Source organism: Podarcis muralis, chromosome 8, assembly GCF_964188315.1.
Source record: "Podarcis muralis chromosome 8, rPodMur119.hap1.1, whole genome shotgun sequence".
Lineage (NCBI taxonomy): Eukaryota > Metazoa > Chordata > Lepidosauria > Squamata > Lacertidae > Podarcis > Podarcis muralis.
This window is the reverse complement of record NC_135662.1, coordinates 65,931,683-65,955,964: the sequence shown is the minus strand read 5'-3', so window position 1 is coordinate 65,955,964 and position 24,282 is coordinate 65,931,683. Positions and strand designations below refer to the sequence as shown.

The 24,282-nt window shown below is 49.4% G+C and overlaps 1 protein-coding gene across 1 annotated transcript; it reads right to left on the bottom strand.

Moving 5' to 3' along the window:
- Positions 1 to 6,381: 6,381 nt before the first annotated feature.
- Positions 6,382 to 10,287, bottom strand: FOXC1 (forkhead box C1). Its single transcript, XM_028737853.2, has one exon. It carries the CDS (start codon positions 9,322 to 9,324, stop codon positions 7,399 to 7,401), a length of 1,926 nt encoding a protein of 641 aa, XP_028593686.2. The 5' UTR covers positions 9,325 to 10,287; the 3' UTR covers positions 6,382 to 7,398.
- Between the last annotated feature and the right edge of the window lie 13,995 nt (positions 10,288 to 24,282).

Below are 24,282 nucleotides of genomic sequence, written 5' to 3'. Positions count from 1 at the left end.
CAGAGCAGATGCACTCTCTGTGTGGCCCACAGCTGTGCAATGAATGCTAGCTAACCAGGTAACTAAACTGTATCTATGGCGGTTCGTGTCCACGTGATAAATGTTATTTTGACAATTTGCCATGTAATAATTCTAATCGAGCCAAATTTCAGCTGAATGTGACCCCGTATAAGGATGCGTCGCTGGCAGTATCGATATTTCTCCTGCAGCGCCTGATAAAAGGTTATATTAAATCCCACAGGCCCGGGAGAGGAGGGGAAGAGGCGCTTTTTGATGAGAGTTAACTTGACCAAAGGAAGGAACCCGATGGAAAGCCCCAGCGCTCTTTCAACATAGGAAGCCTGTGAATTCAAGCACTGGAGGGGGGAGATGTTATCAGGCTTCTCATGAGGAAATCTAAAAATATTTTTTTTCCTGGATAGAAAAGCCGGGAACGTCTTTTTGTATTAATAAAACATATACAGTATTTCAAAGTATCTGTAAGTAAACAGCATTCCGAGCAAAATCCTGAGCTCCTTAGACTTTTGTGAACAAAACTAATTTTACAAAAGCTTTACCTATTTTAGGACCTAGACAAGTTAGTAGGTCATAGAGTTCAGCTGACTTCGGTGGGACTTGCTTCTAAGTAAGCGGGTTTAGGATTGCAGCCTTCATTTGGCAGAGGCACAAGTTTTCTATTCAGTCAACATATTAGCTGGATTTGGACTTAGCAGACAGATCACAAAGGACTGAAACATTTACAGTTGCAGAGTTTCCTCCGTTGCAAAACACAATGGGGAAGAAGCGCCTGGATTTAAGACGGCCAAAGTCAGCATAAGTACAAGATCTAATTTCAATCTGAATTCAACAGATTTAAAATCGGGTGTACATCTCAAATCTAGGCATGTTTACCCGGAAATATGTTCCACTGAGTTCAGTGGAGCTTACTCCCAGGTAAACGTGCATTAGGACTGTACCCTAAATCAGATTCGGATTCCTCATAGCTCCAAACATTGTCGACATGAATAAAACCTGAACATGATCGATTTCTTTTCTTCAGAGGGGAACACCCCCACCGCCCATTAATTCAAAGAGGGGGGAGATTATGCAAGCATCCTGCGCCACCAATTTCTGTACAGCTGAAGCTTTTGCATAAGCAGGAGGATGGATCGTAGCCCGCGGTTCAGAAGTTAGACGTTCAAACTTTCCATACCCAGTGTCGTCTGAACTGACGTTGCCGTTTGCGCAGCTCTATACGCAATCTAGTTACATCTGTAGGATTTGCCTTGGCTTTTTGTTTTTTAAGGCGCTAAATCACATTCGTGTCAGGAACCTTTGGCTTACGTGGATGGTGAATGGGTGCAGTGAAACTAGGGCAACTCCCACGCTGTACCCACGCACATCCCTTCTCTGACCAGTTTCCTTTGACATAAAATAAGCCTCTAAAAAAAGTTAAATGAACTGTTTACACGCAGTTTAAAATTATCTACCTCTCCCTTTATCTCTAGATTCTAGATAGACATAACATCCCAGGCCAGGAAGATCAGCACAATGATTTCTCTTCTACCCCGAAAGTTGTTGTCACGCATCTACTTGGAACCAAGCCCCACGGGCGTCAAAGGCACTCGCATCCAAGCAAACCTCCTTTGCGTGCGTCGCAGCCTTTGACAAGCATCCTGAATTATGCGCTGGACCTCGCACGCCTTTCTCTTCGATACATAACCCACTCCATTTTGCAGCGCGGGATGACAGCATCTAAGGCCTGATTCACAGCCGGTTGAGATGCAGGCCTTCGGGTGTTCAGAGGGCTGCGGATCGCTTGATCTCTGTCTCTCTCTCCCCCCCCCCCCCCCCGCTGTATGCTAGAGGGCGAGGAGTAGTAAATGCTACCAAGAGAACAGTTAGGTATCTTCCATGCCCATCAGGCCAGGCAGTGGGAGAGGCCTAGAAGCTGGAGTAGCGGCAGCTCCCTTCGCTCCCCCGCAGCCTGCTGGAGCCGGTCCCAATTTACCGTGATTCACTGTCTAGCTACGGGCCTCCGAGCTCCCCCTCGCCGCCATTTGGTGCGTAAAAATTCGGGGGGCGGCCGGCCGCGGTTCATTCTCCCGGGACCACGTGCAGGCCAGCAGGGTGAGGAGTGGAGGTAGGGAGGCCTGGACTGCGTCAAGGAGACGCCAGCACAAAGGCTCTATTCATGGGCAGCCATCAGCAAGCCCAAGTCCCTCGGTGGTACTCCTCTGGAGCAAGAGAGGGGCTCCAGCCTGAGCCAGGCTCACCTGCGCGCCAGGCTCAGTTGCTTGGCCTGAGTATATGATGGCGAACGATTCCCTGACCTTCCTGCTGTCTCCATCCTTTTCTCGCCTATGTCTATCTCTTCCAAGGCCTCCTTCTTAGGAAAGGCTGGACGTCCAACAGGCGAGGCAGGTTTCTAGAAACCCCTCCTCGTCTCCCTTTCCGAAAGCATCGATCTCTCCGCTGTTCCCTGGCTGGGGGTCTGGAGGGAGTGCCGGGGGAGTGATAGGGGCCATCTGCCGATCCACCTGTAGCCGGCGGGTTTCCCTCCTCCTCCTCCTCCTCCTGCTGCTGCTGCTCCTCCTTCAAAACACGTGTGCCTTCAAAACAAAACAAAAGGTGGCAACCGAGGAGTAAACAGCGAGTAACGAACAGCTTGGGAGCAGGCGAGTGGTGAAACAAGAGCGCAACTGAGTGGCCTCTTTTGTCTAAAGAAAGGCTTCCCTGCGCGCTGGTTGGGTCAGACTGCAATCCGGATCCTGACCTCATGTCATCTCCTGTCAACTCCATGAGAGCTGTAGCCGCTGGATACTATCACCCTAATGCACATAGAAATGACGAAGAAAGAGACCACGATTTCCCAGGCTGGTCCTTACGGGGAACAACTTCTGTTCACATCAACGGGGACAGACTTCCATCTAGATTCATTCCCCCCCCCCTTTTTTTTAAAGTTATCTGAGGGCAAACTAGCCAGCTCTAAAGCAACCGAAGAGTGACGCCTACAAGCCCCAGGGGTTTAAGACTTAGTCGCAAGGGTTCAAAAGGCTCTTTGCTTCTCATTCCTGGAAACTTTGTTCAGATATTACAGCAACGCAGCTTCCTCCGCCCCACTTTATACATTTTTACATGTGAGTAGACTATACTGTGTTTAAAGGGGACTTCACTACCCCAAGTAAATGTTATGGGCCATGCTGATTCCATGCCTAGTTGCACAGCTGCCAACTTTTCCCTTTTTTTAAAGGGAAATTCCCTTATTCCGAATAGGATTCCTCGCAAGAAAAGGGAAAAGTTGACAGCTATGCCTAGTTGGGATCAAAGATGCCTCGCTCTCATTTCCCTGGAAAGGGGTCTGCGTGTTTCTTAAGAAATATAAAGGGGGAAGGGACTAAAAGACTTAGTCTTGGTCACACTTCACCCGGACTGCAGCCCAACCATTTTACGTGAGAGTAAGTCTCACCGATTTTAGGGAGATTCGCTTCGGAGTAGGTGGTCGTACGATGTCGACTCTCCGCCTTAAAAAGGGGTTGGGTGGGTGTCTTAATCGGCTGGCTGGCTTTGTGGCACGCACTGAAACCCAGTTCTTCTTCCTACGTCGTTTGCACCCAAATCTATGTATTTTGTCGTGGCCTCTGCTCCTGCAAATGGGGTCCTCTGATCCCACCTGGCTGCGGACTACTGGGAAGGCAGGAAGTAGCTTTCGCCAGTGGAAATCGAGGCGATCAGCAAACAAACATCATCCGAAGAAAGACTCTCCTCCCCGCCACTCTGTCTTCTCTCACAAAGGACATTGGGGTGGAGAGAGGGGGGTGGCTGGAAAGAAAGAAAGGGCCTAAGGAATAAGCCCGCCATAAGCACAGTTCGTAAATTCCCCGTTTATGAGCTCACTGAAACCAAGAGTGTCTCCCATTGATGGCTTGCACACCGACGCCTCAGTTGAACGTGGTGGGACCACCTCTGAGGTTCCTCAGCTTGGTTTCCCCACCCCAGCTCTGAAAAGACACAGCTAATAAACTGAAGGGATGTGACAACACACGGGGTTGCCCACCTCCGATTATTCCCTTCCTTTCTCCCTGGCTCCTTATATGTACAAAACACAAAGAGCGCGCGCGAGTCAGCCAAAATTATAAATGCCCAGGAGCGCTGCAGTTTGATTTCAGTGGGAGAGTGAAGCACAAAGCCAGGCCGGTTCTCTCCCACTGGATTGAATGGGGCTTTCAAAACCTTTCCATGGTTCGTTTCGCTTTCGGAGAGCCAACTTCAACTAGCCACATGCTTTGGTTTGCTAGATGCTCCTAGATAGAACTGGATGTGTTAAGCTCAAAACGTACAAAGGCTCATCTATACGAATCTATTCCAAAATAAAAAAGATCAAATCGAAAGCGATCCTGCTACTTTCCTGGAGCTCTCTTTGAATCGAGAATCGATAGTCGTGCTAAGGCCAGATCAGTTAAGGCCACATCGCAAGCTGTGCGCCAAAGCAAACTTCAGCAGGCTCACTCAGGACCATTGAGTTCAATGGAATGTAGCAAGTAGGTGCCTTAAAAAGAGTCACAACTCCATCCCTAACACGGTTAAAATCAAGTATTTTGAGGTTAGGCCGATTTCATATTCTAGGTAGGCCTGCGAATTTTAACTTCTTTACTCCGGAGTCCTCACATATTTAATAACTTTAGGTTAACTGAATTGCAGATCGGACTGTGGTTTAAATTCAAGTCCAAGCTATATAGACTAGCAGCTGACCTACTAATAATTAAAGTATTTTGCCGCATTTCGAAAGTGCTCTTCGCAAATAAAGGAGGGGAGAATCGTTCCCAGGGGGCAATTCCGAGGTTGCAAACGCTTTCCTGAGAGTAAATGCCATTGCGCTCAGTAGGACTCCTACTTTCAAACAAGCCACATAGGATAAATCCGCACAGCGTCACCCTCAATCCGGGTCTACGTCTCACAATTCGAAGCGCTTTGAAAAAGGAAACAAATGCCCAGTTCACAAACAAACACACAAGATCACAAGAGTGCAATTGCGTGAGATTAATTCCGATAGGGAAATACACTAAAAAGCGAGGGAAATCCGTCCCCAAGTTTCTAAGCTCTTGCTTGCTTGCTACTCTGGAAGCACGACTAAGATGAGAAGGCGCCTACTCAGGTTTTAATTAAATTAGCCCGGATTTATTTACTGTTTGCGGCCTTTAACAACCCGGGAACAATTACTGCCAAGTGTTGCCTCCGATAAGAGCGCCTGATAGGAGCTGCATTCTCTTGAAAAATGCTCACCGGAGGCTCCCCAGAAAGGCAGCCTCGCCTCGCCTCTGACAGCGCGGCCGATCCCTCGCAGATAAAAGGCTAAATTGCATTTTGTTGGGGTATTCACAAGTGGGCAAAGGTGTTTCCTCCATTCCTTGCAAACCTCATTGAGAGATGACCTGAAGGCGAGTTTCTACATTTAGCCAAAACATCACCCGTTGCTATTTGCAGCCACCCGCAAAGGGGGTTTCTTCTGCTTAAAGTGTGTTTGTGTGCGTAAGAGAGAGGGAAAATGACTCCAACTCTAGGTAACAATGATGGAGACTAGTTTTCCTTCTCAGTTCTTTGTGTATATAGAATCGCTCCCTGGGAAAGCAGCAAAAAATATTTAAGAACTAGCGACCTGTCTAGAATAATGAGGGAAGGGGAAACAAATCCAGGACGCCATGGTTTGTGGAACGAGTTGCCCAAGAAACATATTCGGGGGGAGGGAACTGAGCAGCTCCCCCCCCCCCATTAGTTTACATTGGAAGAAAGGGTTTTAAGGATCTTATTACTATTCTATAAAATATAGCTGCCTATATTTAGAATATTCAGAAACCTGCACATGCATAAATGTCACATTTTTTTCATAAAAGCACGCATTAATTTGCAAATGAAGATCAGGACTTCCTGCGACTTCTTTAACGCCTTCCTCTTGATATGGGACACATTACGGCCACGGGCCTTCCGCGGATATATTTCTGACCTGCAATATTTGTCAAATAGCTCAAGCCCTCTGCATCTGCTGTCTCGCAACAGTGATGGCTTGGTGGCTTACATTTCCCACCTATTCGCTAAGATTAATAACCATAATAGTCAGAACTCATAAATAACAGCAGCAGCAGCCTCAGCAACAGCCAGTGGAATCAACATTTGTTTTTAAGTCGATTCCAGCCGCATTCCAGTCCACACACCCAACACAGATTTTTAAAAATCGATGGACATAAATGATATTTATTTACAAGTTTAGGACTAACCAGAAAGAAGCTTAAATTCTGTTGTTTTTGGTTTAACCGGTTTATGGGAGTGAGTTACCCAAGAAACATTTTTTTAAAAATGTATTTTTCATTTAGCCCACATTGGAAGAAAGTAATTCTACCATCAACATTTCAGCTGTAGGATTTTTAATTTTTTCCTTTAAAAAGTGGGGTTAATATATCCAGACGTATATGGTCTCAGTCCAACTGAATGGTAATTTATTAATAAACAAGCAAGGCAGTAACTTCAGGGTATCTCCAACAAAAAAAGGAAAAAAATGATAAACGATAAAATAAGATTAATACAGCTTCCCATTTATATATATAAATGAAAATAAAACAAAACAAAAATCAATGTTTAACGTTATTTTAAAGTCAACCTTTCTGAAAGCATTGGGGGGTGGGGTAAAAAGAACACTTTCTGGTGTTTGGTCCAACTACAGATTTAAAAATAAATTACTATGCATCCATTTACATTTTCGAAACAAATCCTTGCGTATAAAGGAGTCCTTGCAGGGGAAGAGGAAAGGAAGGGGCTTTCTAAGGCGGCGTCGCCGCTTGCAAACCAGGGGCGAAACTCGCATGGGCTTGAGCGGACCCGGATTGCGCCTTCATTGAGGGCTGCGATCCACACCACCCCGTGGAATTCAGTGGAGCCGCTGGACTTATCCCCGCGAGACTCTCGCCGCTGGTTGGCTGGCATTTCCCGCGCGCTCAGTCGCCGGCGCCCAACCAAGCGCCGGACCAGCAGCCAATAAGGCTGGCGCAAAAGGGCGCGCGGGGTGGGAGCCACGCAAGGCGGCCGGCAGAGCCTTTCGGAGAGGGAGGCGAGGGAAGAAGGCACGGAGTTTCTCTCCCTCTCTCTCTTTGGGTGGGGGGAGGGTTGTTTTTAAGGCAAGGAAGAAAAGCACAAACTTACGTGTTATTTGGAGTAACACTGTCCTTTAACAAACCATGTCCTTAGTTAATAAAAAGGCTGTCTTTGGGTAAGAGTCTGTGGAGGTTTCGGGCGGGCTTCGGGAGCGCCGAGCGTCGTGTTTGTGTGTTTGTGTTTATAGTGGAAACACGGCTTCTCCAGCGTCCCCTCAGAGCGCGGCGGCGGCGGCGGCGGCTGAGGGCCCGCTCCTCCCCTCGCCGCTCTCCTCGGTCAGAACTTGCTGCAGTCGTAGACGAAGGCGCCCGAGGGCCGGTAGAGCGGCTGGCTGCCGGGGAAGGCCATTTGGCAGCTGCTGGCGGCCGCCGCCGCGTTGCCGTTGACGGGCGAGTTGCTCAGGCCCAGGCGCTGCGACGACTCGAACATCTCCCTCACGGCGTGGAAGTTCTGCTGCTGCACCGGATAGCCCGACGGCGACGGCGACGGGGATGACGAGGCGGCGGCGGCGGCAGCTGCAGCGGCAGCAGCAGCCGCCGCCGCCGCGGCTGAGGCGGGCGCCAAATGGGCGAGCTCGCCCACCGCCGTGGCCTGGTTGAGGTACCACGAAGCCAGGCGGCCGCCACCGCCGCCGCCGCCTTGCGGGTGCCCCTCCTGAGGGCTCAGGCTGAGGGAAGAGGCGCTGCTGCTGCTGCTGGCCGCCAGGCTGTACTCGGGAAGGGGGTCCTGCTCCACCGGGCTGCCGCTCAGGTGGCCTCCGCCGCCTCTTTCTCCGCCGGCAGCAGCGGCAGCCGCCGCAGCAGCGGCCGCGTAGAGGCTCATGGCCTGCAAGTTGCAGTGATAACTATTGGCACCGCCGCCGCCTCCGGCTTGCGTGATGGCACTGCTGCCCGTCGTGTTGACGCCCTGGCTGCAGGGGGCGCTGTAGAGCGCGCTCTGCGCAGCCGCAGCCGGCGAATAGCAGCTGCTGAGCGCCAGCGAAGGCGGCGGCAGCGCCGAGGTCCGCGACGTCGAGGCGGTCGAAGGGCTGGACGACGACGACGACGGCGGGGCTGCGGTGCCGGCCGTCGGGGGCAAAGCCAAGAGCTCGCCGGCGCCCTGCCCCGGGGAAGCGCGCAGGGAGGTCATGATGATGTTGTCCACACTGAAGCCGCCGGCGCCCGCCCCCCCGGGGGGCCCTCCGGGGTGGTGATGAGGCGGCGGCGGGTGGTGGAGATGCGGGTGGTGGTGGTGATGGTGGTGGGCGTGCTGGTGAGAGTGGTGGTGCGGGTGGTGGGCGTGCGGGTGCTGGCTGGGAGGCGCTTCGGCGGCGGCCGTCGGGGGGTCCAAGCCCAGCGCTCTGCCGCCGCCGCCGCCGTGCGGGCTCCCCGCTCCGCTGGAGAGGCTGCTGGCGCTGGAGCTCCCGGGGCTCTCGATCTTGGCCACGGGCGCGCCTCCCAGCGGGGACAGCGCTCGAGGGGGCGACGTCGAGCCGTTCTCCGTCTTGATGTCCTGCAGCCTCACCGGAGGCGCCTGCTGCTGCTGCTGCTGCTGCCCACCTCCGTCTTGCTGGTGTTGCTGTCGAGTCGACGTCTGCTGCTGCTGCGTCTGCTCCTTGCTATGGAGGCGCTCCTTCTCCTCCTTGTCCTTGACGGCGTCTTTCTTCTTGAAGCGCCTCCGTCGGCGCAGGAACGAGCCGTTCTCGAACATGTTGTACGAGTCCGGGTCCAGGGTCCAGTAGCTCCCCTTGCCGGGCTTCTTGTCGTCCCGGGGCACCTTGACGAAGCACTCGTTGAGCGACAGGTTGTGGCGGATGGAGTTCTGCCAGCCTTGCTTGTTGTCCCGGTAGAAGGGGAAGCGCTCCATGATGAACTGGTAGATGCCGTTCAGCGTGATCTTCTTATCCGGCGCGTTCTGGATAGCCATGGTGATGAGAGCGATGTAGCTGTACGGAGGCTTCACCAAGTCCTTGGGCTGCGGCGGAGGCGGGTAAGGGCCGTACGGCCTGCCCATGCCGCCTCCACCGCCGCCTCCGCCTCCTCCTCCTCCGCCGGCGCCCGGGTACTGCTCGTGGGCCGCCGGGTGCGGAGAGTACATGCTCATCGGGGCCGGCATGGCCGCGTAGCCCCCTCCGGCCGCCGCGCGGTAGTAGCTCTGCTCGCCGCCCAGGTATGGCACCACTCCCAGCGAGTTGGGGCTGGAGACCGAGTAGCGCGCCTGCATGGCCTCCCTGCCAGCCAGCCAGCCGGACCAAGCGGCAGCAGCTTCAGCAACAGCAGCAGCAGACTGGCCTCCTCCGCCTCCTCCTCCTCCGCCTCCTCCTCCTCCGCCGCCTCCGCCTTTGCTTTCCCCCCTCCACCCCTCCGCAGCTCCAGCGCCAAAAAAGTATAAACCAGAAGAGGCGACCAGGATCTTTCCTTTCCGCCCCGCTTCCTCCCCCGAAAAGGGAGCAAGCAAGCGAGCAAGCGGACGAAAACTTCGGGGTCCCGTTAAAGTTTGCTGCTTTCCCCTCCCCCGCTCAAGCGGGCCAAAAAATTAAATAAATGGAAAGGAGAGGGGGGTGGGTTGATGATGGTCGTAGGGAGGGGAAATAAGTCTCCTTTTCTTCCTGCTGCTGCTGCTACTCCTTCTTGTTCTTCTTAAAACAAGGCGCCGAGCTTCCACGGAAGCGGCCGCCGCCGAGAGGAAAAGCCAGTTACTTCCATCAAGGGCGAAACTGGAATCGCGCGCGCTCCTTTGCGTAAAGCAGAGCGCACAAAACCCCCTCGTCGCTTATTTCCCGAGCGCCTTTCCTCCCAACTTCTTCTTCTTCCACGGAGGTGGACAACAGGTTGAGATTTCTTCTTTTAAAAAAGGAATAAAGACCGAGGCAGGCGAAGGAAACCAAAAGGAAGAAGCAGCGTGCGTTGGTTGGAGGGGCGCGAGAGACCGGATATTTTTTTCTCTCTCTCTCTCTCTTTCTCGGACTCAAGTAAGAAAAAAGACCCCAAAAAACCACCTTCCCCAAGCGGTCTGCGGTTGTTCAGCGCGGCCTCCTGCCTCCGTTTCTCCTACAGTCTCTTTTCAGCCGCGCGCTGCTCGGAGAAGCATTTGGAAAAACTCCTGAACTTTTGAGCATCCGTCACCAAGGCGAGGACTTTTTTACGCACTCGCAGGGCTCCTTTCCTCCCCTCCTCTTTCCTCCCCTCTTTCCCTTCCCCCTCCCTTTTTCTTTCGAGACTGGGAGGCCCCGCCCCGCCCCGGTGGCGTAGCCAATGAGAAGACGCCTCCGAGCTCCGAAGGGGCGGGTTGGGCTCGTAGCTTCAGCAGAAGCCGCGGCGGCGGCGGCGGCGGCAGGAACAGCAACTTGGAGAATGATAGTTCTGGGACTGGCCACACACGCGCACGTCGCCCTGCCCTCTCCTCCCTCGCGCGTATATAGCTCCTCCGCGCGGCCCGAGGCCAATGCTTCCCTCGCACACAGGAGTAGGTATGCGGATCAAGTTGCACTCTCCTCGCTCCGGAATTAAAAAAACACACACCAACACATTTTCTGTGCGCTCATCCACCGGCCCTGCGCGCGCACACACATACACACAAATCCTAACACACGCACACAAATATTATTTCTGCAGACAATACAGTTTGCAGCCAAACAAGCAACAGCGACCGAGTACTTTTGTCAGGACAGAGGCCAACTTAAAATTAGGGAGCCAGCTTTCGGGTTTCACAAAACTCTCCGTCATCTTTGCTGAAGAACAACACAGTGGGGAGGGCACAAAATGCTTCGTTTTTCCTGAGGAGTTTTTGAAAGTTAATCATTGTTTTGAGGGCTTCACTCGCATGCCTCCCACTGTAGGTTTTTTTTAAAAAAATATAAAATCCCTTTTTTGTTAGGCATGACCAAGGATTCCATGAAACCGCAACCCCCCCAAAAAAACCCTTCGTCTTAATACGTTTTATTTGTTGTGCCTCTGTTTCCCGTATTCCGCTCTCAGTTAATGAACCAATACAGTCGAGAGCATGTCACTCTTTCCAGAAGTCGACAACGGATCGTCATTCAAGTGACACAAAGAAGCAAAAATATAACATATGTACATTACACAAGCAAAACAAACCTTAGGCAAGCGGAGTTTTCTGCTGATAGGAATATTCATATGTGCTCCGAATAAATATGTTATTGGATCGTGCTTCTACGGTATTGAGTTCCACTGATTTCGGCCGCAGAGATATAAACCCGAGCTGGGAGCCGTCCCATTATAACCAGTGCGTCGAACGAGGTATATGCAATGCCATCTCGTACACCCGCATGCACAAATATGCAAAGGCACGCACCAACATTCACATCTGCCGATCGCAATATTAGATCTTGATGCATTTTAATTTTCTTTAGATACAGTGTTCTTGATGCAAATTTGCAGGCCTTCCCCCCCCCCCTTAGCTTGTGAGGATGCACAAATGCGCAACTATTCTACGTAACCCTTTCACTCATCGCGGGCTGAACTCCCCACCCTCTCGCAGTGCTCCTTACAGACTCCCATAACACGCTTCTCAGTAAAGAAGGCCTTGGTTCTCTAACCGACCCCTTTTTCTGCGTGTGCGACCTACTCGCTGCTGCTTGAACTTCCTATGTGTAAGTTTCCCTTCACGCCCTTCGACGGTCTTGGGGTCAGTCCTCTGTGCCCTCGAGTGGCAAAGGAGGAGCTGGCGAACATCCTCGACCGATTCTCCACACACCAGGCCGGAATCCGGATTAAGGAGCAGGGGGCCCAAAGACTCCCCGGACCCCCTGGCAGCCCCGCCCCGCTCCCGCGCTCCCTCCAGCCAGTTGCCTGACCAAACTTTCCCGGAGAGATTCCTTTCTCTGCCATTTGACAAGCCTTTGAAGAGTTCTCCAAAGCTCCCTTTTATGAATCGACTTTTCCCGTGACAGCTTGGAAAGACAGCGATTGTTGCTTATAAACATAGTCAGGTCATTCATATATATTGCTGGCTTGTCCAGGCAATCTTTTGAGGTAGTGAACCCTTCTTCCTCTGTACTGCGTATGAGAAAATTTCGCATTGAAAGCGTCTGGATTTTAAACACATTTGCTACGAAATAACTGCCACTTTGAACTGGTGGCATCGGCATTCAGTTAAACTTATTTAGGTTTGGGATGCAAAACTTACAAAACGGGTCAGACAAGGAGAGAGGTTTTTTTATTTGAGCACGAGAGAGCCAGCCTTCGAGTTACACAGGACTCTTCAACAAACAGGAACCGGGAGAGGTTTGCAGGGCTGTTCTTACGAGGAGAGGGACGGACAATTGCGAACAGGAGGGCAAAGAAATATGCGTGCGCGCAGGGCAAAATGCTTTAAAGATGAATCACGAATAGGATATGCAAAAAAGCAGCTCTATTTTAGACATTTTAGCAAACTGCTGAAGGAACTCTAACGTGAAAGGTACAAGGTTTGGGCAAATAAGTGTTTAATCGACTCCAGCCCCGGACTCCCCGCTCGCAAACTGATTGTCCTTAAAATAAATTTCATTAACACCTTAGTGTGACTTGCTTTGCAAATAAGTGTCCCTCGACCCGCTTAGTGTTGGGAACAAAGATTAGACGTGGGCTAATTGAAGGGGGCTCCTTAATTAAGGACACGGCATCTCCAAAGTCTTGTAGGTTTGAATGGCAGGCTTCAACACGTGCTTGGGTACCTTCCCTTGGAATTTAAGAAATTAAGTCGTGGATTTAAGCTGGTCCTACCCTACTTGTGTGCGTGTGAGTTGTGTCTTGGTGCAAGGAGTCTCCACACTCGGTCTTCCCTGAGCTGGTGACAAAACTTCACTCTGAGGATGTGTAAAAAACCCCACACCTTTTGCCTCCCGGATTGCAAACCCCACCCCGCTCCACTTTCTTCACCTTTTGGGATGAATGAGTGATCTTGAAGTCATGGCAGGTCTATGCTGACGTGACAACGAATCGCGGTTCCTCCCCCCCCCCCGCCCCCAGTCGTGATTTAGTTAATCAAACTTTTTTTTTTTTAAGTGGCAGCTGGGTAAACTGATGGAGGGGCAGGAAAGAGAAGCACAGAACCCGCACCCCATAACTCACACATTTGTCACACTGTATAAACAGCCAAGTGTCACATGCTGTCAGTACCAGCCATGGATTTGCGCCCCCCCCCCCGCACCTCATCTCCATTGGGGCTGCAATCTCTGATTTCTCTTCTTTAAAACCTCCAATGATTTTTCGCGGAGGAGGAGGCCGTTATTGCGCCATTTGTTCGCCTGCTCCAGGCTTCGCCCGTCTGAAAAGGCGCCCTCTTGTTTTCATTCAAAATTCGAGAGAGCTTTCGGGATCGAAGCGTTTCGCTCGCTTTGGCTTGCGATTCGAACGCCTTTCGCGGGCCTTTTCGCGGCCCCCGCCAGACGAATCGTTACGATAGCTCGGCTGCAGCAACCCAGACTGCTCTGAATGATTCGTCCCATTCCCCGGGTCCAATAAAGTTCAAAGTCCCTTGCTGGTATATTCAGGGCAAGATGATCGACTTGACATTAACATAATTAAACCAAACCCTCACCATCTCAGTATACTTGTTTTAATATCTAAAGTTCCCCGTGTATATGCTCATCATTCAAGAATTGTAATAAATTGTGGATTATTTTTCAGCCACCTGCAACACTGCACAATTAGCCGGCGGCCCCGATTCAGCTAAAGTTGCAGCCCGATTCTCTCTCCCTGTTTACTCGAAAGAAAGTCCTGTCAACTGCTGCATCAAAGGTTAATTCGTCTCTGGATTGGGGCCGCTGTGTGGACTCAGGTGCGATGACAAATCCCATTCCCTTACTCCCGAGTAAACTTGTGTAGGAGACCAGCCCAACTCGATGCAACTTTACTGTAATCGGAATTAAGGCTGCAACCCTAGGGAAATTTAACCAGGGAGAAAGCCCTATGGAATGCCGAGGGATTTACTTCTGAGTAAATGCATAGGAAGGTTGCTAGTCAGGTCCCCTCCGAGTTCAGTGGGATTTATCCCCTTAAATAAGGGAGGGCTAGGCTTGCAACTGCAATGTCTCCTGCATTCCACCCTTGAGAAATGTTTTGTTTCATCCGAGGCTCCTATTTCTGGCTTCGTCGCTCCGCTTAGGACAAATCGCGGCGATTGCGAAACGAGCAGCCCGAGAATCGGGCTGAGGACGTAGGTAGGGATTTCTCCGTGTGATAGAGAGTAAAAAAAAATCGCCCCCACCCTCCCAAGTGAGGTGATTTTTGGATGCCATCCAGGAGAAGAAAGGAGCGTTTGTGTTTTACATCACCGAGTTTTGCCAGAGGTTTTATGCAGTTCCTTGACTGCTCCACCAAGTCCCCTGCTGCGGTTTATGGGATGGCAGGCTGAATGGGTGCCTAAGGCAGAAGTCGGGGGGGGGGGGCGGGAACTGCGCATCTTTCCCTCCGAAGTCCAGCTAACAGCGCAACCCTATCTACTCAGAAGCAGTGTCCATGGAGCTAAATCCCCATTTAGAAGTGAGAATTCAATAGGACTTATTTCTAAATATATATGGTTAGGACTGCTCTGTTAGGCAACGAATTTAAGCTGCCTCGCTACCCCGACCTAGGGCCTATTTATTTCCAACCAACGCCATTTGATTTTCAATCTGTGTTTAGGATCGCGACTTTTATATATATATATCCCCGCTCCTATCCTTAAGAGATCTTGGTCTGAGGAAAGTTCCACTTTCTTGAATAATAAAGTTACAAATAAATGAATTTGGGCGGAGGATGCCTTTAGTGGGGCGACGACGACGACTTGGGTTGTGGTTCTAGGTCGGGGTTTTATACTGGTGGCATAATTTGTCTCTCTTTGCACGGCAGAAAACCGTCCCTATTTTACAAAACCAGTTATGTATAACCTCAGGAGAACAAGGGGACTGGCTGAGGCCAAACGCGTTTTCTTGAGAGCCAGTCCCATTAATTTCAGAAGGGCTTAACAAGTTAGCTCGCAATTCTGTGCGCGCTTACTGGGGAGTCAGTGCGGAAGGACTGACTTCAGATGCGTTTCAGATGCGAGATGCTTTAGAAATAAAGGCAAAAATTCGAGCGCGTTTGATTTCAGTGTCCCAGAGTGAAGCTTGTGTTTTATTGTTTTAGAGATCAATGGGGCAAAAATGCTTCAGATTGGGTCCCAAATAAATGCAAGACCAAACGCAAGCACAGCTGTTTGGTACTGGATTGGCGCTTGAACCCTACAGGGCGCCCCTGCACCTCCTTGTCCACACAGTCTTTCTTCCTCTGTGGACCCGAAGCGCACCCGCCTTCAAGGCGCCTTCAAATAATTTTGCAGCTGATTTTGAAAGAACGACCCCGCCAACTTCTCCAGGCGATGTTTATTCAGAGAAGCTGCTTACGCGCAGTTTCCGCGCAGCGCCTTTCTCGCTGAACTTCCGCGCCCTTTCCTTGGCAAGTCAGTCCCATTCATTTCCGCAGCACCTTCGTGGGATCGTAGCCTCCGCTCCGCCTGACTCCCAAACCCCAAAGTGCTATTTCTCTTTCCCTTCAGATTCAAGACAAGTCTTTCCTTGCTTCCTAAAGAGGCCTTCTAGGGGTGTTGTGTGTGAAATTTGGGGTAGTTAAGTGGGACACCTCTTCCTGGAAAAAACGTAAATATGGGTCGGTTGGGGCGGGGGAACCATTTGTGGATGCGGAATGACACCTTTCCCCCAAAGTACGCGCATTTAGATCTTGGCACCGTTTTGCGCGACGGCCTGCGGAAATCCTCGAGGGAGGCAACCGGGCGTGGCCAAGGTGCCAATCCCGAGGGGCATTCGGGAAGAGGAATCTCTTTTCTGCAGAGAGTTTCCCACCGGCAGATTTCCCATCCCTTCTCCTCTCCTCCTGCTGGCTCTCCGCTTGGTCAGGAATGGATGCAGTCACTTGCTTGCTTGCTTGCTTGTTGGATGTTGGATGCTTAAAAGCTGCAGGGGTCCCATCGTGTCCCCCTCCCTCCCTCCCCCTCCCAGGTGATAGTAAAGAAGGAGGGAGGGAGGGAGAGAGAGAAGGCGGATTTCCTGATCCAGCCCCTTGGAAATGGACATATTCTCTTCCTTTTCCTATCTCTGCTTTCTCAGGAGCCTGGAAGGGACTGCGGGGGGTTGGGTGGAGAGGGGAGAGCTTGAATAATATTATGGGATTCTTTCAAGCCTTAACGAACGTGCGGAGAGTCGTGAAACCCCAGGGTCGCCTGCCACCCCCAGCGTTGCCCCGCGCCCCCAAGTTTGAGTTTCTCGCTTCCTTGGCTGAATTGCTTTGTTGCTGCTTGTTTATTCTAGATCTCTTTGTTTAGGCTGGCTGGAAAGGACACCTGGCTGGACCCAGACAACAGGCAGCAGCGAGGGGGAAGCCAGCCCGATCCTAAACCCTCTCCGAATTAAACCCCATTGATTCAAGTTAGCTTTGCTGCAGGGTATAAACCCTTGTGATTCTCTCTCCGCGTCGCGGGTCTCTCTCCTCTTCCTCTTCTTAAAACTCAGTTCTTCAAGTCCAGGGAGCAAAAGCTCACCGACTGAAAAGAAAGTCTGAAGCTTCTCTGGGACGCTCTGCACTCTGCACATGCTCGAAGGCAGGTGGTGTTATTGCACCGATGGTGTTAAAAGTAGGTCTGCGATGAGCTCTGTCTCACTTAAGCTTCGTTGATGGGCGTTGTGGAAGGGGCGGCGGATGAGTAACACCACTAATTTTATTTTATATTTTATTTTATTGTCTTGGGATAATTAAACGCCGTTTCCAGCCAGAAAGATAAAGAAAGCGGGGGGCTTCTCCTTCCAATCCGGAATAATAAAAGATACCCCAAAATTATAGGAGAAAAATGCCTCCCCGTCTCACTCCTGCGGTCATGCCATAGGCTGGTGACTGCCGGCCCACTCCAACTCGTATAACGAGTTAAGCATATACTGCACCCTCAAGCCAGGAACCAGGCAGAATAAATTCTCACCGAATTTGGTAGCGCAAAAAGCGCTGCCTCTCTGGAAAGAAAAAGGATCAACAGGTCTGTTTCCTAACGGGATCCATTGTTTTACACCACTCCAAAGTCAGACCGCTTGACTCTTGAGCATAGGGTCTCTCGCTGCCTCTCAAGAGCGGGGCGTGGTGCAGGACAAGGAGTCACAACCATTCTCTGAAGAAACGATTTGAATCCGGGCTGGCTTCCCATCCTCTGTCGCCGTGCACGACGCAACGCCACCTGTGGATTGGCATCTCCAGCCTGTGTGACTGGAGCGCCCCCTGCCGGTCCCGATAGTAATCGCGTTATTACTTGGACCTCCTTCTGCCTTAAGCTGCCCAGGCCTCTTCAAGAATACAGTCTGGGCGCTTCAGGGACGTTGCTCCTACTTAAAAGAACTCGGAGTATGTGCAGGCTCCACGGCAGACTTTTGCATAAACTTCGTTTGCTTGTGTGTCTGTCTATATGTATCGACAAGAGGATGGGGCCTCACTGTTGTTGTTTAGTCGTTTAGTTGTGACCAACTCTTCGTGGCCCCATGGACCAGAGCACGCCAGGCACTCCTGTCTTCCACTGCCTCCCGCAGTTTGGTCAAACTTCAAGAACACTGTCCAACCATCTCGTCCTCTGTCGTCCCCTTCTCCTTGTGCCCTCCATCTTTCCCAACATCAGGGTCTTTTCCAGGGAGTCTTCTCTTCTCATGAGGTGGCCAAAGTACTGGAGCCTCAGCTTCAGGACCTATCCTTCCAGTGAGCACTCAGGGCTGATTTCCTTCAGAATGGAGAGGTTTGATCTTCTTGCAGTCCCTGGGACTCTCAAGAGTCTCCTCCAGCACCTCAGCTTTGTTAACAGATGCTCAAAGGCCAACAAGGTTTAAGAAAGAGGGTGCTGGAAAGGGGCAGGGGGTTTTGGAAGCCCGCTGCAAGTGTCCCAGCAAAAGGCCTTGCTCTGCAAAATAATATTCCAGAAGCCGGATTTCCTCTGCCCTAGATGACCTCTCTGGATGTGTGAATGCTCATTCTGATTACTGAACCAGTAAGGGAAATATCTAAACTGACCTGATTAGCAGTTGCAACGGGTTTCTACAGCAATGTCCTTGTGATTAAGTTTGCAATACCCCTGGTGCAATAGGTAAGGCGTGACACTTGGACACTGGCCCACGCCTGCTGTGGCGCAATGGTTGGTGGTTTGAGCCCACTCAGGCTGTGCATTGCAGGGGGTTTGGACTAGATGTCCCTTGTGACCCTTCCAACTCTACACTTCTATATGATTCTATATGGACTCAGCCCAGTGGGATTTGGACAAATGCCTATGGGAATTACTACTCCACTCCTCCTGTCTCCCAGCACGCAGCTCTTGTCTCTTTAACAGCAGCTGAAACACCCCCACGTAGAGATGCAGCCCAGAAGAGTTACCTTTCTTGTCATCCAGCTGATCCAACACACAGCAGAAGGCAGGGGAAGCTTTGCAATCCTGCGGAGGGATGCAATCCCCAGGCATTACACATTAATGGAAATTGTGCAAGGGGTTTTTTATGGGTTACAAATTGCATCCTGTGTGTTTGGCCTGCTCTGCCAAGCCAAGCCGACACCCACGGAAGAGACACCGAAGTCACCTCCTCATTTATGGCCAGATATTAGTCAGACGAGGAGTTGGCCAGCCTGGCTCCATGCAAGCAACCACACGCTCTTAGTCTAAGTCAGAATGAGAAAGAAGAACGATCATATTGAGAGTGGAGTGGGGGAGCTGCAACAAAATATTGCAGTGTGGAGTGTACCCGTTCAGAGTTTCAGCCATCTACCGGTGCCCAGTTCTGCACTACTCCATTCTATTCCTCCTGTGTTTTCTATTTCCCTGCCCCCAACAGCCAGTATTTCTTGGTCACTTAATATGTTCTGCCCTCATTGGGTGGTTTGAGAGAATTTAAATTTCTTTCACGTAATGGTGAAAGTCTTGGTGAAGACTTGACATTTTCATCCCCCCCCCCCAAGTTTTTGATTTGAGTTTCCATTGAAATGAGGCTGTATTTTAATGATTGTATTTTAATCTTGTTTTTAAGTTGTATTTCAATCAATTTGTTTTTATATCGGGTGTTAGCGGCCCTGAGTGCGGTCTTGGCTGGGGAGGGCGGGGTATAAATAAAATTATTATTATTATTATTATTATTATTATTATTATTATTATTATTAATGTTGATTCCATACTTCTGGAAACCTTGGCGTTCTTCCAAAAATTTGCTGATGCCTCCCTCTTGTGTGTGGGTGCTGCTTTGGCTACAGGAGGAATGACACTCAGGAAACTGAGTTCGCTTTCAGCAGATATGATCTCTGTAGGTAAAGGTAAAGGGACCCCTGACTATTAGGTCCAGTCGTGGCCGACTCTGGGGTTGCGGTACTCATCTGGCTTTACTGGCCGAGGGAGCCAGCATACAGCTTCCAGGTCATGTGGCCAGCATGACTAAGCCACTTCTGGCGAACCAGAGCAATGCACAGAAACTCCGTTTACCTTCCCGCCGGAGCTGTACCTATTTATCTACTTGCACTCCGTGCTTTCGAACTGCTAGGTTGGCAGGAGCAGGGACCGAGCAATGGGAGCTCACCCTGTCGCAGGGATTTGAACTGCTGACCTTCTGATCGGCAAGTCCTAGGCTCTGTGGTTTAACCCACAGCACCACCGGCGTCCCATGTATGATCTCTCTACCCACACACAAATCATAGAATCTTAGAGTTGGAAGGGACCCAAAGATCATCTAGCCCAACCTGATGTAATGCAGGAATATAAGCTAAAGCATCCTTGACAGATGGCCATCCAGCCTCTGTTGAAAAACCTTCAAGGAAGGAGAGTCCACCACCTCTCATGGGAGTCTGTTTCCTTTACTGTAAATACCTCTACTGTGGTGCCACATTTATGGGACTGTCCTTGTATATATGAAGCATTATCCTCAGATATATAATCAGTGCTGGCCAAGAGGTGCAAAAAGTACAGTCTGTTGAGAACTGCCTGCAAAAATAAAATAAAATAATAAAATAAAATAAATAAAATAAAATAAAATAAAATAAAATAAAATAAAATAAAATAATAAAATAAAATAAAATAAAATAAAATAAAATAAAATAGTGAGACCAGCAAAGCAAGAAGTCAGAACAGCAGCAAGTTGTGATAATTGCGGCTTTTGTAAATAGCTGCTTTGCTTATCTTAAGCTTCACATGCCACTGTCACAGATGGTACTCCTTGCATCTCGCTTGGGCCATTTGGCCCCCAATGTTTACATTCTTTCCTCACCTCCCCAGCACCCACAACATTTAAGAGAAGATAAATGTTGATTACTGCAATTAGATGGAATCTAGTGGTGATAGTTATCAGCATGGCTTCAAATCAGGGTCATAGTTTCCAATTAATGTAAGGACAGCTTTCAACATACAGTTCAGCAGAAGAGCTAATCCCCCTAACAGCCTTTCCTTTAAATGAATGAATACCCAGGCACAAGTGCTATTCATATCTTGCAAGTTTCAATTACCCTCTCTTTCAAGCCAGGACTCCTTGAGGTAGTAAATGTGCATGTGGCTTAAAGGTGGAAATCCAGGACCCCTTCAAATGCAGCAATAATAATAATAATAATAATAATAATAATAATAATAATAATAATAATAATTTATACCCTGTCCATCTGGCTGGTTTTCCCTAGACACTCAGGGCAGCTTACAGCATATATTAAACATAAGGTAAAGGGACCCCTGACCATTATGTCCAGTCATGGCCGACTCTGGGGTTGCGGCGCTCATCTCGCTTTATTGGCCGAGGGAGCCAGTGTACAGCTTCCGGGTCATGTGGCCAGCATGTCTAAGCCGCTTCTGGCGAACCAGAGCAGTACACGGAAACGCCATTTACCTTCCCGCTGGAGCAGTACCTATTTATCTACTTGCACTTTGACGTGCTTTCGAACTGCTAGGTTGGCAAGAGCAGGGACTGAGCAACAGGAGCTCACTCCGTCGCAGGGATTCAAACCACCAACCTTCTGATTGGCAAGTCCTAGGCTCTGTGGTTTAACCCACAGCGCCACCCGTGTCCCTTATGTATTAAACATAGTAAAACACTAATCAATAAAAGTTTCCCAATACAGGGCTGCCTTCAGATGTCTTCTAAACGTTATGAAGTTCTTTATCTCCTTGACATCCACAGGGAGGGTGCCACTACTGAGAAGGCCCTCTGCAAGGCTGGTTGACCACATGGTTTTTGTGTAATGTTTTCATTAAAATATTTTCTTAGGTAACAATAGTACATGCAAGCGTCTCTGTTTTTCAAGTCATAGAATCCTTCAGGCAAGTCAGTTTTAGATTCAGAGCGAGACATTACTATTCTAGGCAATATGGGGTTGAGGGAAAAGAGATTTGAGAAGGGAGAGGGGAGGAAAGAGGGAGACAGCAAAATGTCAGTCTTTTACATAGTATATGAGCAAAACTTTTCTGTCAGCGTCATGTAAATAGGTATTATCATAATCTATTATTATCATTTATTAATATCTATTATAATTATAATATGCCACCCATCTGACTGGCTTGCCTCAGCCACTCTCGGCAGCTCCCAACAAAATATTCAAAACACAGTAAAACTTCAACCATTTAAAACTTCCCATAACAGGCCTGCCTTCAGATGTCTTCTGAAAGTCAAATAGTTGTTTATCTGACATCTGATGGGAGGGCATTCCACAGGGAGGGCGCCACTACTGAGAAGGCCCTCTGCCTGGTTCACTGCAGCTCTACATCTCACAGTGAGGGAACCACCAGAAGGCCGCCAGGGTGGGACCTCAGTGTCCAGGCTGGACAATGATGGTGCTGTGAGAGACCAGAGGGCCCAGGGAATGGTTGGTTGCTGTTGGTTGGTCGCATTGTGTTTTTGTGTGTGTGTTGGGGGTGCATGTTGCTGGGTCAGGTCAGCCATAGCAATTTGTATGCTGTTGGGGTGTTTGTGTGTGGTTATTGCCTTGTTGGGAGCCACACCAGGGTGAAGGTGTCTTCCCGTGTTTGTCCCCATGTTGGTACCAGTGGTCCATGTTGTTGTTTAGTCGTTTAGTCATGTCCGACTCTTCGTGACTCCGTGGGCCAGAGCATGCCAGGCACTCTTGTCTTCCACTGCCTCCCGCAGTTTGATCAAACTCATGCTGGTAGCTTCGAGAACACTGTCCAACCATCTCGTCCTCTGTCGTCCCCTTCTCATTGTGCCCTCCACCTTTCCCAGCATCAGGGTCTTTTCCAGGGAGTCTTCTCTTCTCATGAGGTGGCCAAAGTCTTGGAGCCTCAGCTTCAGGATCTGTCCTTCCAGTGAGCACTCAGGGCTGATTTTCTTCAGAATGGATAGTTTTGATCTTCTTGCAGTCCATGGGACTCTCAAGAGTCTCCTCCAGACCGTAATTCAAAAGCATCAATTCTTCAGCGATCAGCCTTCTTTATGGTCCACCTCTCACTTCTGTACATCACTACTGGGAAAACCATAGCTTTCACTATACGGACCTTTGTCGGCAAGGTGATGTCTCTGCTTTTTAAGATCCATGTTCACTCCCAATAGATCCCTCCAGCATCTATTTATGATACTCCTAGCATCTGAAGAGGTGTCCCTCAAGACCAAGAGGTTTAGGATCTAAAATTTCCTCATGGTACCACTGCAGGTGCGGGCTCATGTGATTGACTGCTGCTCCCCCGCACTTAGACAACTAGGACAAACTTTTCCCTGATTTGCTTTGTTTCTATGTGCAGGTATTTTTAGAAAAGCTTTTCAGCATGAAGAATAATTCAATTATTTGAGTGCCCATCTGCATTCTGAAAGGGGTCTTGCTGAGAAATACAGTGGTACCTCGGGTTAAGTACTTAATTCGTTCCGGGTGTCTGTTCTTAACCTGAAACTGTTCTTAACCTGAAGCACCACTTTAGCTAATGGGGCCTCCTGCTGCTGCCACGCCACCAGAGAACAATTTCTGTTCTCATCCTGAAGCAAAGTTCTTAACCTGAAGCACTATTTCTGGGTTAGCGGAGTCTATAACCTGAAGCGTATGCAACCTGAGGTACCACTGTAAAACGATTGCCTCAGTGAGAATGAGGACCAGGAAGGCTTATGAATGTGAGTTATTCCTTTGCCACCACAGCAGGCAGCTCGCTTCCGGCAAAGCCTGGTAACTTTGAAAACTGCCCATATTTGGTGAATTAAGGTGTTTGAAGAATCTGATGTAAATATTAGGAAAGGGCAACAAAGCTGGGGAAAAAATCAGGAGCTGTTTAAGGATGCAATTTGCAGAAACAGGTCAAATTGCAAAGAACAGGTTTCAAGTTTGAGGAAATTAGTTTCCTGTGGTGTCATATCTTTAAGCACCATGGTGAATATATATATATATTTGCTGTTGATGGTGCTTATTCTTATCTGCATGTATAAACTTTTATTTCAATACATAACTGATATAATCATGCACCAGGGTAGGTTTTTCATTACACTTCACTGCTACCAGTATTGTTTACTTCACTTAACTGAGGAATGGGGAAACTGAAGTTGCCAGACTGTAACTCCATCACCCCCTGACCATTATAGAGGACAGTCGGAAGTTCCCAACAGAATACCAGAGAATGGCATGCATTCATATGGAACCTATAAGTCAGTCACGTCTTCTTTTCAGAGTCCGGATGCACTTGATCAAGACAATGAGTCACAATTTATTAGACATTTCAGTGAAGCAAGATCTCTTCTAAAATTATTTTAATATTTGTCGCTATGATTAAAGCATGCGGGAACATGTCGTTCTAGCTGTTTGTAATAGATATGTTGTTTGGTTCAATAGCATTTCCTTTGAAAATGAAAAACAAAACAAACCTCTTGACCAATGTGCCACTTTGAGGATTTTTAATCCATTGCTGTTTATTAATTAAGGGATGCAATAATTATATGATTTATGTTTTTATTGGGTCAGATCCGACTAACCCAGTTTACTAGTGGAAGCTGGTGCAAGGACTAGTTGAGATTGCTGCATGGCAGAGGGTTGGACTAGATGACTCTGGGGTTCCCTTCCAGCTCTACAATTCCATGATTCTATGAGTCCCCCCAGTGCAGAACTCCCCGCAGAACCAAGGTGTGGGGAAGATTGTTCCATCTGGCAAGCAGAACAATCATCTTAGTGCAATGCTGAATTCCACCCATTGTGTTCTATTTATGTGTCTCGAATTCTGATTGGCAAACTACCTTGT

What these genes read in the sequence shown, in the direction of transcription:
- FOXC1 (XM_028737853.2), bottom strand. Translation starts at nt 9,324, where the DNA reads ATGCAGGCGCGCTACTCGGTCTCCAGCCCCAACTCGCTGGGAGTGGTG.